The sequence below is a fragment of the Theropithecus gelada genome, chromosome 11, assembly GCF_003255815.1.
Source record: "Theropithecus gelada isolate Dixy chromosome 11, Tgel_1.0, whole genome shotgun sequence".
Taxonomy (NCBI): domain Eukaryota; kingdom Metazoa; phylum Chordata; class Mammalia; order Primates; family Cercopithecidae; genus Theropithecus; species Theropithecus gelada.
The window spans coordinates 100,257,796-100,275,198 of record NC_037679.1 but is presented as its reverse complement, the minus strand read 5'-3'; the positions used below and the strand labels follow the sequence as shown (position 1 = coordinate 100,275,198).

At 49.8% G+C, this 17,403-nt stretch overlaps 1 protein-coding gene across 1 annotated transcript; it reads right to left on the bottom strand.

Moving 5' to 3' along the window:
* Positions 1 to 4,312: 4,312 nt before the first annotated feature.
* Positions 4,313 to 15,923, bottom strand: FGF6 (fibroblast growth factor 6). Its single transcript, XM_025403414.1, has 3 exons — positions 15,534 to 15,923; positions 14,457 to 14,560; positions 4,313 to 4,562 (listed from the first exon to the last, which is right to left on the bottom strand). Exons 1-3 carry the CDS (start codon positions 15,877 to 15,879, stop codon positions 4,386 to 4,388), a joined length of 627 nt encoding a protein of 208 aa, XP_025259199.1. The 5' UTR covers positions 15,880 to 15,923; the 3' UTR covers positions 4,313 to 4,385.
* Positions 15,924 to 17,403: the final 1,480 nt, after the last annotated feature.

Genomic DNA, 17,403 nt, shown 5'->3' with positions numbered 1-17,403 from the left:
GTAGCAGAATGAGTGGCTGCTTTCTTCAGGGGACGAGCAAGTATTAGAGACCCACTTTATAGACACAGGCATGGTAAGCGGCAGAGGATGCTTCCTCAGTGACAGCTGACCCAGTGTCTTTGAGGAAAAACATTGGGATACAAGGAGGAAGGAGTTTTCTTTCTCTTTTTTTTTTTTTTTTTTGAGACAGAGTCTCGCTCTGTCACCCAGGCTGGAGTGCAGTGGCGCACACTCGGCTCACTACAAGCTCCGCCTCCCGGGTTCACGCCATTCTCCTGCCTCAGCCTCCCGAGTAGCTGGGACTACAGGCGCCCGCCACCACACCCGGCTAATTTTTTGTTGTTGTTTGTATTTTTAGTAGAGACGGGGTTTCACCGTGTTAGCCAAGATGGTCTCCGTCTCCTGGCCTCGTGATCTGCCGGCCTCGGCCTCCCAAAGTGCTGGGATTACAGGCGTGAGCCACTGTGCCCGGCCAATGAAGGAGTTTTCTAGCTTGTGTCCACATGAAAGGGGGCAGAAGGAGAAAGAGGGCAGAGGGGAGATCCTGGTGTCTTGGAGGACATTTGTAGATGTGCATTTGGTAGATATGTTTTCACCAGTGACTGTGACACAGAATGGGCAAAGGCAATGGATTTCAACAAGGGGAGAAAGGAGAACTGCAGCTCATGGACTCTCCTATTTCCTTTTTCTCTCAGGACTTGCATAGAACAAGAACTTGAAGGGTCTGAGGTCTAGGACAAGAAAGTGGCCCAGAGCCAGCATCGAAGGAGAATTGCAAACTGCCCAGGACAGGATGAGGGTCAGGAGAGAATTTCAGGCCTGGGTTTCTGGGCAGGAGAGATATCTATATGTCTAAAGAGGGGAGAGGTTTGTACCCTGAATCAGATGGCAGAAGAAAATGTTCTTTTTGTTAGGCCATAGACTGGCCCTGACCAAGGGCTTGGCATGTATATTAGGGTACTGTGGGATGTGGTGGCAGAGGGGAAGGCTGAGGAGGATAATGGTAGGGTATTAATTACAAAATTGTATGCTGCTTTCCAGAGAGGTTCAAAAATGTATGGGAAGTGGGAAGGGAAGGGGTGTTACAAGGCAGTGAATGATGAAACAAACGTAATCAACAGCTTGAACAAGGCATTTGGAGTTTTCTGGTTTCCTATGAGGTTCATCCATTGCCCTGAAAAGGGTGGAGGTTTTACAAGGAGCCTGGGGCTCCCGCATTGCTTCTAAGCTAACCTCTACAGCTGCAGCTGAGAAGTGCATCCTGAAGGGTGTGTAGATATGCTGCTCTCCTCTCTATTATTTGCTCTTGAAGAGACAACAGAACAGCCTCTTGGCCCTTGGAACTCCAAGTTTGCATGGAGCTGCCAAAGAAGACTCAGGATGAAAGAGAGGTGCGTTAGCTACAAAACTCTATAAACCAGGCTTATTGCTCAGCACTTGGGGATGGAGGACCCAAGTCTTAGTACGTCCTCAATGGGAAAGTGGGGTGCACTCTGGTTACCCTGCCTCTAGCAGTGTCTTCTGTAGCCTTTGGGAGCCAATGGGCCTGACAACTGAGTTCAGGACTCAGTGGACACGTGACCAGATAGGAAACAACTCTCCGCGCCCGGGGAACAGAAACAGAAGCCGGAGAGAAGGGACTGAAGTGCATCATCCTGCTGATCTTACTCTGGTCTTGTCCCTTCACTCACTTCTGTGGATGGGGATTGGCCTTTCTTAAGCCCAAGACACTTACAGGAAAACAGAAAGCCCTTGAGAGAATTCCTTTGCATCGGAAGGATTTTAAAGAGTCACCCACACATACCTGCCTCCAAAGGTGGTAGTCAAAATACTTAGCAACCAGCTAGGCGCCGTGGCTCATGCCTGTAATCCCAATAGTTTGGGAGGCTGAGGCAGGTGGATTGCTTGAGCCCAGGCGTTCAAGACCAGCTTGGCCAATATGGCAAAACCCTATCTCTCCAAAAATAAATACAAAAATTAGCTGGACCTGTAGTCCCAGCTACTCGGAAGGCTGAGGAAGGAGAATCGCTTGAGCTTGGGAGGTGGAGGTTACAGTGAGCTGAGATCACACCATTGCACTCCAGCCTGGGCGACAGAGCGAGACCCTGTCACAAACAAGCCCCAAATACTAGCAACTGATACAGCATCGGCCCTGGTACCAGTTAGACACCCAGCCCCTCATAACCGGTGCTGGTGCGACCGCAGTGCAGCGGCTCAGTATTATGCCTGCTTGACCGTAGGCACTTCGTAGCTTCTCCTTCTCACTCCTAGTGTGAAAAATGGAAGTGGACATTTGGGGAAATGCCTTGCCAGGATTTGAGCAACGTTGTGATTCTCTAGAGACCTGAAGGAAAGGGCTGGCAGCCTGAGGCTTTGGGGACTCTCTTGAAGATGGGTCCTCTCATGCCATGTGAGCTGAAAGATCTTGGAAGAAAGGACAGTATGCTCTGGGACCTAAAACGTCTTTCTCCTTTTTTTCTCTGGATCACAGTCACACCATCCACCAGCCATCCCACACTCCAAGCTCCACTAGGAACCGATATGTACCTCAGGTCTGGAGTGCCTGCATTCCTGATCGACCGTGTTCAAGAGACTGATTGCACTGGACGAGACTCCCTAAAAAACAGTGGAGAGCTTTATCCCCGCCTCCAAGCCGACCTGCACTTCAATATTCCACAGACTCAAGATGGATCAGTTTTCTCCCTTTTCTACCACATCCAAGGGTCGGCCCTGCTCCAGGGCTTCTACTGTCTCTTCCATCTTTGCACACCTGGATGTGGCCTTTTCCTCCTCACCCAGCACATGTTCTCCCTGACATTTGCAGGGCAGAGGAGGTGGCCAGTAAGGTGTCTCTCCCTTCGATTGCCAACCTCCATCTTCAGCTCAGAGTCCCTCAACCCGGACCTATCTATAGATGGATGCAACTGCCAATAGCGAGGTATGTTGAAGATGAAGGTATTTGCGACAGATGAGGGATTGTCTTGCAGGCCGGGGCCCCCGAGAGTCGCAGAGGGCGTCAGGTCATTTTGTAACTCGATGGTTCACATGTGCCAGAAATATTTGCACTCCGATACGGCTCTCTCTGGTTTCAGATTTAGGAACATTCCAATGGTTCAGGAATCCGAAGGCTCCAGCAGACAACATTTATAGTCACTTGGGGAACCTCTGCTTTAAATATTCTCAAAGGACGGGAGGCAAGAAGGCATTGTGCAGCAAGGAGCTGCTTCAGCTTGGCTGCCTGACTCCACGGGATTATCACTCCTCTTCTACTGCAGGGAGGAAGAGAGCACAAAGCCTGGAGGTCACGGTGCCCATGCTGCTGCATCCAGGCACAGCGTGTATGTGAGATGAGGATGAGCAAGAAGGAAGTGAGGGTATCAGATGAGAACTTGGGTGCGTTTCCTGGACATACTTGGAGAGGAATTGCCATCTGCAGTCCAAAGCCTCTCTACTTCCTTCATGCCCTAGTTTGTCCCCCTACCCCTCGCCAAAGAGGTTGCCATTATTAGGATCCTTGTCATCTGAGGTTAAAATAAGACCAGTTCAAAGTGAGGAAACGTTATGGGCAGGCAGCCTGGACCCTGCTTGTTCTTGGAGCCACACACAGCCTGAGTTCTCCAGGCAGAGTGGCTCTCCTAGAACATCCAGTCCCTTCTGCTGCCTCCACAAGCCTTCCTCAGCTGCCCTGGATGCTGCTCTACCCCTTTCCTCCAAGAAGGGAACCGCTTCTCCCCCAGCTTCCCTGACAAGTCATCTCAGTGTCCCCAGAGCCCTCACTGGCAGGAAGCTTGAAGTGCTTGATCACTCTGTGGTTTGCACCCTCTCACTCTGCCGTCTCTGCCCTTTGAGGACAGCTGCTCCCCGCTGACCTGTGCAACTCATGTAATTAGTGGCCTCTGAATGGAAAGATGATTGGAAAGAGGCAGAATGGGAGCACACATCAATCTTGCTGGTTTGACAACTGACATTCTTATAGGCAGATTCCTGCAGCGATGATGCTAGGAGAAAGAAACCTGATGCTTTGAAATGCCATTGCTATGAGAATGTATATAAAGCTGTATGGATATACAACAGTGCACACAAACTCCTACCCTGGCCTTTTCCTGTGCACATGGTCACATTCCACAAGTGTCACCGATACCTTCTCTCCTGGAGGGAGGTCAGAGCATGGGATAAATTGCCATTCTAAGGTTGCTGATTGCAGCTCTGGTTTGAATGGGCTACATGCTGTGGGGTCCAGTGGCCAAGGGAAACAACTGGGGTCTCCCCAAGCACGAGATAAACCTGACTCAGAAGCCATGGAGGGCAAGGGGAGTTATTCGCTTGTGCAAAATTCCAACAGAACAGATGCTGCTTTAAATCCGTGAGCCTTCTTTTGCGGGTCCTTATATCCTGGGAAGGAAATGAGTGACAGTCATGGTCGGGGACACCTTGCTGCCCCGCTTTACCCGTCCGTGTTTGCTCAGGGCGATGTAGGTCCCTCGGTACAAGTCTGACTCATAGGCGTTGTAATTGTTGGGCAAGAGGGTTTCTCTGAACTTGCATTCTTGTTGGAAGCTGGGCTGCGAAAGACATGGGCAAACAGCAGAGACTGGGTTACAAATGAGGAGTGCTGCAGACGCCAGCTGGGCTGCACACAGTAGGCCCCCCTGCCAGGTGCCCCTTCCCTTCTCTTTGTGAGACAACCACTGTGAGGTCTGAGCATCCTGGGTGGACAGAACGGTGAAAGGTGAGGATGGGAAGAGGCTGCAGGCTCTCATGGTTTCCTCTCGCCTTCCCTCCTTTACCATAAGGAAACCAAGGCCCAGGGACACAGGGGATGATGGTCTGTGCCACACGGGGCACAGCTGAGGCTCTACCACTCAGGTCTCCTGACTTCCAGAGTACTTTCTACGAAGTCCCCAGATGGCAACTTGCGCCATTCAAAGAACAGACCAGGAAATGACACAATAAGCTGTTTTCTCAAGTCCACTGTGAGAGGGAGTCTCCTGGAGCAGGAGTGAGAGCCCAGGGTGCTATTTCGTGACTTTTCTACTTCCTAGTTGTGTGACCTCGGGCAGGTTCCTCCCCTTTCAGCCTCAGTTCTCTTTTCTGCAGACTGTGGTGGGGGAAGAAGGAGAGAGGTGGTTGGTGGGGGGGGGTAGGAGACACAGGGGATCTCTTAAGCCCTTTCCAGCACTGTCTGTCTCTTTCTTTCTGCTTGTGGTTCCTCAGTCTGTCTTTCCTGGTTTAAGTCCCAAGGTTTCTATCCCTCAAAAAGGCCCATTCTCAGTTTTGACTTTGAGCCTAGAAGGTGTCTGGTACCTCCTAGACCAGGGGTCCCCAACCCCCAGGCTGTAGACCCGTACCAGTCAGTGGCCCGTACCAGCCAGGACCCGGGCTATACAGCAGGAGGTGAGTGGTGGGTGAGCGAAGCTTCCTCTGTGTTCCAGCCACTCCCCATCGCTTGCATGACCACCTGAGCTCCGCCTCCTGTCAGATCAGCAGTGGCAGTAGATTCTCACAGGAGCAAGAACCCTGTTGTGAACTTTGCACGTGAAGAAGGATCTGGGGTTGCCTGCTCCTTCTGAGAATCTAATGCCTGACGATCTGAGGTGGAACAGTTTCATCCCCACACCATCCCCCCATGCCCCCACCCCTCACCCTGTCCATGGAAATAGTCTTCCAGGAAACTGGTCCCTGGTGCCAAAAAGGTTGAGGACTGCGGTCCAAGACAATCATAGTTCTCCAGGGACACGCGGGAACAGAGATGGTGAGGAGCAGGGGTTTTTATGGGGAAAAGGACCTGGTTCCCAATGTGACAGGTGATGCCAAGGAGCCTGGGACCAACCAAAAAAATGGCCCTTTCCATGCTAATTTGGGGCCCTTTCCATGCTAATTTGGTAGAGGAGTGTGTGTGGGACGCCTGTTCAGAACATGAATGCTGGACTTTCTGTCTCACATGCACAAATTCATTCCCAGTACATCACCCCAAGTCCTCCTCTTTTCACTGCAACCTGCCTGGGTGGCTGCTCTGAGGGAGTGGGCAGGGATTTCCTGCTCTTGTGGGGAAGCAGCTGGGTCGGGGCTAGAAGAACAGAGAGCGAGGTGGGAGCCAGAGACCCGGGATCTACTCTTGAAAAGAAACAAAGAATGAGAAATGGGTGGAGGATAATTTCTGACTCTTTCTTGCTCGGGTATAAAAAAGTCCCGCTCGATGGCTGCCGGGCTGTGCCAGAGGTGTCCTCTACCTTCTGTAAAGGAATCGTACTGCTAGTGTCCCGTCTTGCTGGCAGTGTAGCTGGACGAGAACCTCTTGCTGTTCTGAAGGCTGGTAAGTAGCTTGCTCCTCAGGGCCCCAAGATTCCCAGAGCCCTTTCAGTGGACCTCTCTGGCAACATTTAGAACAGCCATACTTTCTTTCCCAATAGACTCCAAGATCCCTGAGATGAGGACTGTGTCTTGCTTGGTACATGAGGCTGAGTGGATGGTGGTTGAATAAGGATAACATGGCTGGTTCGGTGGCTCACACCTGTAATCCCAGTACTTTGGGAGACCAAGGCAGGAGGATCACTTGAGCCCAGGAGTTTGAGAGGAACCTAGGCAACATAGCGAGACCTCGTCTCTACAAAAAAAAAAAAAAAAAAAAAGCTAAGCGTGGTGGCGTATGCCTGCAGTCCCAGCTACTCTGGAGGCTGAGGTAAGAGAATCGCTTGAGGTCAAGGCTGCAGTGAGCCATGATCGCTCCACCGCACTCCAGCCTGGGTGACAGAGTGAGACCCTGTCTCAAGAATAAAGAAATAAGTAAATAAGGACAGCACTGAAACGTCAAGATACCCCTACATGGGTGGCTCTTTCAACGTAATGTGAGTGTGGGCGAGGGGACAGCCTTGCCTGTGGGAACACAGGGAAACCCCCTCATACATTTTCCCCATCTTCTTCTCTCACGCTCGCAGCTTATTAACAAAGCACTTTCACTGATGTTAACTTGCTTGAGATAAATGTGAAGGCGTTCACCAGCCATGTCAACAGGTTAATGCTACGCCAGGGGATGGGTATTCATAACTTTCCTGTTTTCCTTGTTAGGGATGCTCAGTGAATATTTGTGGATGAATGAAGGGATGTCCTAAAGGTAAAAAGGATGAACTAATCAACATAGGTCAAGAACATATTTGTGGCTGGGCGCAGTGGCTCAGGCCTGTAATCCCAGCACTTTGGGAGGCCGAGGCGGGCGGATCACGAGGTCGGGAGATCGAGACCATCCTGGCTAACATGGTGAAACCCCGTCTCTACTAAAAATACAAAAAAAAAAAAAATTAGCCGGGCGTGGTGGCGGGCGCCTGTAGTCCCAGCTACTCGGGAGGCTGAGGCGGGAGAATGGCGTGAACCCGGGAGGCGGAGCTTGCAGTGAGCCGAGATCACGCCACTGCACTCCAGCCTGGGGGACAGAGCGAAAAAAAAAAAAAAACATTTGTGCCACAGCTTTGAGGTTAGACTGATGACCATGGCCTCTTACTTAGCTATGTGAACTTGGACAAATCATTTAACCTCTAAAGCTTCAATTCCCTCATCTGTGAAGCAAGAACAGTAAGAAAAATTATGTCATAGAATTGGACTAAGCATTAATGGAGATAATGCATGGAAAGTCCTGGGAACAATGCTTGCTATATAGTAGAATTAAAAACAAATTAGTAGTAGCAGTATTCTTCTCCAAGTAAGTCATGAACTACTTTACATTAAAAGCCTCAAAAGACTGCCTTACCCTGGATCACCAGTCCCGTAAGACTTGCTGTGGGTTACTGGACAATTTAGCTTTTAAGCTCTGCGGTTTTTGATGGAGTGCCTGGGAGACAGTGAGCTTGCATGGAAGAGCAGGAAGCGAGAGAAAGGGCAGAGGCTGGCGCTGGCTCTGAACCACAGCCCCTCATTAGGAGCCTTTCTGGACCCTGGTTTCTTGCCCTGTGCGTGGGGCATAGAACCTGTCACAGGACTTCCCTTGTTGGTGGGCCAGCTTGGGAGCAGCAGCACCAGGAAAAATTCAGCTGGGGACTGATTGAAACATTCCAAGTAAAGCTACGCGAATGAGGAGTCCAGTACAGGTCAAAGAACAAAATAGAGTCCGGCGGTAGATCCCAACACACACATGGATGTAAAATAAAATGAATCTGACATGAATGTAAAGTAAAAGTGGTATTTTAAATCACTAGAGAAAACACGGTGTCGGAACAACGGAATGGTATTCTATTATAATGATAATAAAGTTTGGTGTGTATGACTTTATCCCTTACCTCAGAATAAATCCAAAAGGAGCAAAAATTTAAACGTAAAAAGGAGAACCATTAAAATCCAGAAAAGGGTTTTAATAAACTCAGAATCAGGAACATCTTTCTAAGCAGGACAAAAAAAAAATTAAAGCCATTTAAAAAAAATTAATAAATTAGTCTTCTACTTGAAAAATATTACCTTAAATAAAATAAGAACAGAAATGGCAAACTGGATGAAAATCCGTACAATACACATATGTCAAAGAGTACATTTTGTTACTATATTCAGAACCCTAAACTCACCAGAGAATGAACAACATTTATAAAACAGAAGATTCCCAGGAAAGGAAGTATCAATGGCATTTAAGCAGAAGAGAATATGCCTAATAAGAGAAATGTAAATTATAACTGTGAGATCACATGTTTAGTGGCCAGATTTCAAAGAGAAAAGCATTTGACACTATGCTGTCATTAGTGAGGGCATAGAAACTAGGAATTCTCGTTTAATGTCCTCTGATGTGTACACCGTTATAATCTCTATAAAGACCAATTTGGCCGCATCTACCAGAGTAAAGGATGACTATAGCAACTGATCAGCAATCCCACTTCTAGAAGTTTATCTTACTGATATATTCCCACACATGCACAAAAGTTACTACAGTATTAAATAACAAAAGACCAAAAACAATGTTCTATTAGGAGAGGAGTAACTGAGGTGGCTCAGGCCTGTAATCCCAGCACTTTGGGAGGCCAAAGTGAGTGGATCACGAGGTCAGGAGATTGAGACCATCCTGGTCAACATGGTGAAACCACATCTCTACCAAAATATAAAAAATTAGCTGGGCGTGGTGGTGCATGCCTGTAGTCCTAGCTACTTGGGAGGCTAAGGCAGAGGAATCTCTTGGACCCGGGAGGTGGAGATTGCAGTGAGCCGAGACCACACTCCAGCCTGGCGACAGAGCGAGACTGTCTCAAAAAAAAAAAAAAAGGAGCAACTGACTCAGTTATGGTAGATCCACATGATGGCATTCCACAAGCCTTGAAAAGATAAGAAGCCTCTCTGTATTGACATGAAATGGCCTCAAAGATACATTGCTAAGTGAAGACACAAGGTTTGAAAAAGTGTATGCTCCTGTGTGTGTGATTTTAAAAAGATGATAGCAGTGCGTGCACGTGTGCCTAGGCTATTTCTGGAATGATACACTGGTAACTGTGGCTGCCTCTAGGGAGAAACTCAGTGGCTTCAAGACGATGGTAGGAGTGAGACTTTCCATAGAATATTCTGATACCTTTTCTCCTTAAAACAAGTTCATGTGTTACCTAGGCAAGTAAGTACATTATTTAAAGTGGGAAGGGAATTTACGGTAGCAGACGGGCCAGGAAACGAGCGAGAAAACATTTTGATCAGAAACGGGTGGTCTCCTCCTTGCTGGGTCACAGCCCCTCTCCACCCACCAGCCTCCCCCCTGTTCTAACTTTGTATGTCCCTGGAGAATCACCCGCCCAGTCAGTTCCAGAGAATTTATTTCTGATCTGGATGGTGGTTAAGGGAGAGGTTTCATGTGTTGTTTGCAAGCTCTAGAGAGGAAATGAAATCTTGAGGTGGAGGAAGGGGAAGTGGGAGGAACTGAGTGACTTGGACAAGAAACTCTCAAGCCATTGCCCACTTCCCGGTGCCTAGAATGTGTCCATTTGAGAACCCAGCCTCTTCTAAACGTCTGGGCCTCCTAAAACATGATTGTTTAAGCGTGCGTGACCATGGATGTATAGATTGTACTTTGTTTCTCTGGTTGTTAGATTTTGGATCATTCAAATCCACTCCCCCTCAACATACACACAGTTTTTTGTTTTGTTTTTTTTTTTTAAGTTTACGACTTTTTTTTTCTTTCCATTCTGCTCTTTTCTCTAGCCTGTCTCATATCTCTGGCCTTCCCCAGAATCCTATACAAAAGTAAAGTGAAAAAAGACAACTAGTAGATGAAGCTTGTGTTAGAAGCCCTAACCTTCCCCTTGCTGCTCTCTCTCCACCCTCAGCACCCCCATCTGTGGCACGAAGGGGAGATCATGCATTTTCCCTGAATGCTTCAGGTTGATTGGATTTTCCTGCTGCCCAGAGTGATGCTCAAGACCTAGCCCCTTAATGCATCTTCATCAGAGCCCTGAGCTTTTGAGTTCTCATGGCTTGGGAATGTTGGCTCCTCAGCTCTGGTAAAGAACGCCCTCAAGCCAAGTGAACGCCATGTTCATAAAAGCAGCTACCGTTTATGATTACTTGGACAAATGAAAATCATTCCACTGGGTCACATTTCCTGGGCCTGCCGGGCTCGAGCCCCAGCATGACAATGTCTTCAGTTCCATGTAGGTCTATTCAGACTTATGTGCATTTGGCACGTGCTATGGAGAAGGGCATTTCGCAGAGGGGCAAGCACATCCATGGGGTAGAAATGCCCCTAAAAGTGTGAGGTGGACAACACAGCCACCCTCTTGCCTTTAGAGCTCAGTCACCTGGACCAATGAGGATCTAATCCTGTCTTTAAACATCTTCTTCCTGTGACTGCTGGGGCCATTTGTCCCTGTTCCTCCTGGGAGTGGTTGGATGGAGAAGGATGGGGTAGAAGGATGTGGGCAAGAAGGAAAAATAAACCAACTCTTTGTCCTAAGACTTTCTTCTACAGCCCCTGACTGCTTCTTTTCCTGTCTTTAGCTGAAATATCGTCAGCTCTGAAGATGCCTGCGTTTTCTAACTCTTTTTCCTAGCACACAATTGCACTGTTGATTTCGGAATGTTGGAAAGATTTTCATCCGGTGTCTCATTCTTCTCACTCCTGGGCAGCTCTTTGTAGCAGGCGGGGATTTGTATGCAGGGCCTCAGGCCCCTCATAAGGGCATGCGCCTCCCCCTGCTCTCCAGGTCCATCTCCCAGCACTTCCTCATGGTGGGTGTCCTTTGTCCCATTCCCTCAGGAGTGCTGTTTTCTGCTAGAGTGGCAGCTGAACCAAGGCAAAGCTGGTCCTCCCCTCCCGCAATGCAGTGCCCCAGATACTAATCAAAAGTCTCTGGAGAAAATCAACTTTCTCCTTTGCACATTGTCATACTGTTGATGAAAAGCATGTAAATGCAGTTATTCTTAGTAAAACGGAAATCACTTGAAAGCATAACTGAGTTGCTGGTATCTTTTTGCTAGTCTCTATTCTTCTCAACCAAAGGATTCTGATAGAACCACTGTCAGGTGGAGATCCTCGATGTTTTGTTTTGTGAATTTTAAAGGGGACCCAAGGGGGCTAGAATTCACTGATTTCTGCCTCATCCTGAGAGAGCAGAAGTCCAGGCCCAGAGAAGTTCAGTGACGTTGCCCAAAGTAAGACAAGTAGCTAGAGGGTAGGTCAGCCAGGAACTGGAACTCGGGTCACGGAGCCCTGAGACAGGGCTGCACACAGCTGTGGCTGGACGTGTGACCCTGGAGACCCGGTGTCCGCAGCTGCACAGGGAGGGTGAAGATCAAATGCCCCTCCTAGGGGTGCTGCGAGATCATGCTCGTAAAGCCCTCTGCAGCCTGTGCAGCCTGACACAAGCAGTAGGCCAGTGCTCAGGGCACGGCAGCTGTTTATATTGTCTAAAGGGGGGGCCCGGCAAACTGTCCTGAGCCTCCCCGCCCCTCTTTCCAGGAGACAGACATGTGTGAAGCCACTTCTAGCCAGGTTTCCTTGGCCCTTATTCTCTGCCCACGAGTTGTTCCCTTGTCCCCCTCATCAACACCTCAGCCCCAGCCCCGTTTCCCTCCCCCACCCATGAGAAATTGCATGTAGTGGCAGTGGCAGCTGAGCCTGGGACATGAGGCAGCTCAGAGGGCTTAAAGGGAAATAGTGTGAATGAAATCACCACCCAGCGGGAGTCTTCCTGGCTCCGGGGATCAGTTGGCAATTGTTTTTTTAGACTGTGATAACGGCCTCTGAGGGGCAGAGAGGGAGGGGTAGAAGTCGCTCAGGAGCATCTGGTCCTGAGCCACACGAAACGTCAGGTGCCCCAGGCTTGGGGCACAGCTGTCCAGCCCCACTCTCTGTGTGCAGGCCCGGCTGGCCCTGAGGTCCAGGGAGGAGAAGCTCCTTCCCTGGAGAAGATGCTCTTTGGCCAAATGCTACTGAGGGTGAAGGTAGGAGGGGTGGGAGGGCGGAGGTGAAGGGGGCGGGGTCCTTTCTCCAGAAGTTCCTGGTTCTCCTGGACTCTGCTCTTTTAGTGAGCCCAGCAGTTCATCAACCTGCTTAACTCCCTTTAAAGTCATCCGTCAACAATGGTGCTGCAGAGTGAGGGCTGGGGCTGGGGTGGGGGTTTCAGGCATTGGGAGTCAGCCTCCTTTCCCTTCTGCTATTCTGAATGCTCTTCCCCGCTTCGCGGCACTTTCTCTGATGGTTAAATCTCATATTCCCTTCCCCAGCCTTTCCCAGCTTCTCCTTTCAGGGCCAAGAGATTTAAAGTGGGAAGTGGGTAAATATCCTCTCTATTTGTGCATTTTCTCCTCCCCACAATTCATTTCATTTCTGGGTAGGAAGAAAATAGTAGTAAATAGCTTGTTGATAAAGGTGACAAGGAGAAAGAAGAGTTTATGAAATTTGTGCTTTCTCCCAGGAGATTTACTTGCTAAAATGTTCCTTGCTTGCATGGAGTCCCACAGCCAACAGCCCAAATTCTCGGCTTTCCTGATCCTATGGGATTCTGGGCATTATGCAGGCTGGAAAGAAGGGGTTCTTTGGGATGCTGCACTCTCCAGGGGGGGAGCCTGCTCCACCAAAACCTGCGTTGGCCCCAGGCCTCTTCCTGTCCTCACCACCACTTTTCCAGAGAGAGAGTAACAAGGACATGTCTCTTCTGTCTCATCTCACCCACTCTGCAGCTCTCGGTTCAGTGTAACATGGGGAGTGGGTGGTACCCCGCCCTCCAGAGGCCATGTAGCCTGCTGTCCCCCAAGCCTGCCTGTGCCTCAGAAACACCTGGCAAATTTAAAATACAAAAACAAACGGATTTCCAGGCCCACATCTCAGCTCTGTTGAATAAGAATCTCCTAGGTAGGTACCTGGAAATGCATACTTTTAACAAGTTTCCAAGGTGATAGAGATGCAAACTGTCCACAGACTCGTGTGGGAGACCCACTGATTTTAATGCATGCCATATGTCCATATAAACCAACCCAGACTGAGAGATGTTAGCACCACAGATTATGGGACGGAGGCCACCTGGTGAACCCGTTCTTGTATTTCATGGACCTCCTATGTTGGGCCCCCCCTGGGACCCAGTGCCAGTCCTGGGTCTATTTCTTCACATCCCAATCCTCAGTTTATCCTCCAAGGGCAGTAGATCAGCCCTCCACACCCTCCCTATAAATAACTTTGATATTTTTTGAGGCCTGCTCTGAGGTCTTCCTTTTTAGCTTGCTTATTTCTGTCAAAGGAACCCTCCATTTCTTCAGCTTCATAGGGGTGTTTACCCACCATATTTTGGAATAAGGCAAATGATGGGCCGAGGGCTGCAGGAATGAGTAGGTCAGTGAGAGAGCAGAGGTTTTGGTCAATGTGCTTAGAAGTTGGTGGCATTAACCCAAGTGCCAGCACTGGCGCTCCCAGGGGTGACCTATGGGGGTGGGGATGGGAATGGGTGGGACTGGTACCTGCCTAAAGGGTGTAATGGGTAGGCTGCTTCTCCAGCTTATATGATCAGACACCAGAGGATTGAAAACCCTAGCGCAGAATCTCAGCACACTGATGAGGACGAAAACGGCCTCCTATTCCGCTTTTTCTGCGGCGCACTAGGCCGGGGCATCTTGCAGGGCACGTGCCATGGAGCAGCACACCCAGGCAGAGAGATAGGCTTGCTCTCGGGGCCTTGCCAATGCAGGGAATCACACCTGCCCGCAAGCCGAGATGCCAGAATGCAGGTTTCCCTCTGGCCCACGGGCTCCCTGAGCTGTGGTTTCTGTTTAATCACACAGACTTCAGCCGGCAGGTGGGAACAGAAGAAACACGGGCCAGAGCGGAGGACAATCACCCATGAGGCTGAAGACGCAGAAGCTGCAAGGCCCCTCCCTTTCACAGGCTCCTTTTAACAGCCTTTCCTTTCCCATTTAGATAGTCACTTCTCTACTCAGAATTTCATACTATTTTCTTCAACTGCGTAAGCATCAAGCCTTGTAAACCTGGCACTTCCCCGGCCTGGTGAACTCACCGTTGCGTACAATCTTCCTTTACTGTTCATGGCAACGAAGAGCGCACTTCTCACTCCAAAGAGACTCACCACACCTCGCTCCACGGTGGAAATTTCCAGCAGGCCTGACAAGGAAAGGGGGGCCACATTACCCAAGGCTCGTGCAAATCACAGTGGGAACTTGAGCCGACAAGGGCATCTCAGTCCATCCCCATTCTCCTAGAAAGCCAGACTCCATCACCCCATCCACGATCCCTCTCACTCTAGGAGACCCTGGCTGCTGCACTCATCCAGTGCTGCCATTGTGCTGTTAAAAATCCAGTTCTGCAAGGGAAAGTTCTCATATCAGAGTTAGGGACTGCAATGACCACTTAGCTACCTATTTAAGATGAGCCTTGACTCTGGGCTTTCATTGACATAATTACTTGAGGTCCTTGACTTGAGTAAAAAACTACATTCTGATTATTAGTATTCTTAATGTGTACTCTACATGTTTCAACAAATCTCAACCCCCTTGATCTTGAAAACGCAGCGGCCACACCATGGCTGATAGCTTTCTTGGATCCTGCGGCCCCCATCCTTTCTTGGATAGGAGACTAACCATACAGCAAGCCGACAACTTGCAGGATAAGAACCTGGGGACAGAGGGAGCTCGCTGAAATAAAAAGACGGATGTGCTCCAGTTGGACATTTTGCAATTGAATTTCCTTGCCTTCTCCAAGAAAGAAGCTGAATAAAAATCAGCTTGTGTCAAATTTGATCTAAGTATACTAACCCATTCTCCCTACCCCTGCCTTGCGGGCTTCCCGGACTAATGGTTCCCAGTGGTCTTACAAGGCATCAGATGGGTCAGTAATGCTGAAATAGTTAGTGCCACGGAGGATCTAACCAAGGTGATGGCAAGGAACACCAGGATGCTTGGACCCCAGTATACTGAGCCTGCACCCAGCTAGAGTCACGTGGAATCATCTAAGTGGTGAGCAGCATTTCTGTCCCCATTATAGTGCATCCTGTCCACTAGAGCATGGCCCCTTCACCTTTTAGCCCGGCATGAGCCCAAGCCCCCAAACGTCCCAACTGGCTGCAGCTGGCACTCACTGTAGGGGTTCTCCTCGTGGGTCCCGCTGATCCGGCCGTCGGGGGGCACCTGGAGGTGAAAGCCGATGCCCACGTTGCAGTAGAGCCTCCGCTGCCGCTTGATCCCCACCAAATAGCCACTTTCCCAGTTCACCCCGGCGATCTCTCCAGCTAGCCCGGCACGAGACCTGGACAGCAGGGTGCCCCAGCCCCTCGAGTCCAGCAGCGTGTTGTTGGCACGGGTGCCTGCAGGCGAGGGCACCACCATGCCCACTAGGATGCCCAGGAAGACGAGAGCCCACAGCGTGCCCCGAAGACGTCCTGCTCCCCGGGACATAGTGATGAACAGCCTCTGTCCCAGGGCCATCCACCTTGCCTCTCAGGCACGTGGTCAGAATTAATGGCCCTAAAAATACCGCCCTTCTTGTTTTTCTCCCTCCGGCATGGCGGCAGGGGCTTATTTTTGGAAGGCAGATGAAGGCTGCTGACATGAAACCAAAACCTGCAACGGGCACTCGGGTTGGGAGCAGAGGGACCCAGGCTGAGCCGCGGCCGGTAGAGACCATGGCTCGGGGACGCTCTCTAGCTCGCCCGCTTGCTCCAGCCCGAGTTGATGATATTTGATTTGACCTATCTTTATAGTTGGTTCAGCAGCCCGGCCCTCCCCTCCACCCATCATCACCCTGACGTCAACCCGCCCGGCTCACTTACCCAGGGCTGTAACATTAACCTGCTCTTGGGCCTGGCTGCCTCCCCAGACCCCCATCACCCTCCACGCTCCCCAGGGGTTCTGGGAGCCACTGTCATTCCAACTATGAGGCAGGAATGAAGTGAGCAGGGAGCATCTCTGGGGGAGGGGGGAAGCTGGCTGGGGGCCCAGGGAAAGAGAGAGGCGAGAGGCCACCCAGGACCCATATTGGGCAGAAGTTCTTTGCCTGGCAGCGCTGGCTTCCTTATTTAGAGGGCAGTAGGTAGAGGCAGGGATGGGAAAGGCTGGTGGTGGTGATGACCGTAGCCTGCAAGTCACCCTCAAGAGCTTTGCATGGAAACAGCCCGTGGTGGAGGGGAACACCAAAAGGCTAAACCCTTTCAGCAGGAGGGCACGGAAATTCTCAGCGGGTGGGGATGGGGGTTGTTCAAGGAGCTTTAAGATTGTGGAGGGACGGAGGGAGGGCAAGGGCAAGGTTTGCCTGCTCACTGTCCTGGTCCTGGCATCCACCTGGGGCGGAAGTAGTGTCTGGCCTTTGACATAGCCCCCTGGCCATTCTCCTCCCTGGATTTATCCCTGGCATGTGACTGATATTATTCCCATTTCACAGATGAGGAAGCTGAGGCTTAGAGAGGTTAAATGACTTGCCCAAGTTACCACAGCGAATAAGTAGCAAAGCCAGAACTTCTAAGGTTTGCCTGAGTCTAAAGCCTGTGCATGTCTAATGTTTTCAGTAGAAGTTGGCTGGCCCACAGAGTCTATTTAGCTCCTTAAATGCCAATAGCACATCACAGAGTTATTTCAGTAGCATAAAATGATTCATTTGTTAAAAAAAACTTGAGTGTCTTTGATGTACATGTATTTGCAGATAACTTCTGTATTTGCAGATAACTTTTGCTGGGCTGATATTACATTCAGAAACTAGTGAAAGTATTTCTGCCAGGAAGCTATTCCTACACTCGTTTTTCCTTTTCCCATATTACTTTTAAATAGATTACATGTCTAACTGAAGTGAGAAAAGAAGGTAAAGCTACCAGAAAACCCACCCCACAAATTGCTATACGATATAAGAAGGAACTATTAATATGTCTCTGAGGGTGAATAAGTTAACAAGGGTCACCTGGGGAATTGAATTAACTTGAGTTTAAAATCCTATTTCTTGTACTTCAGGTCTTAATCTGT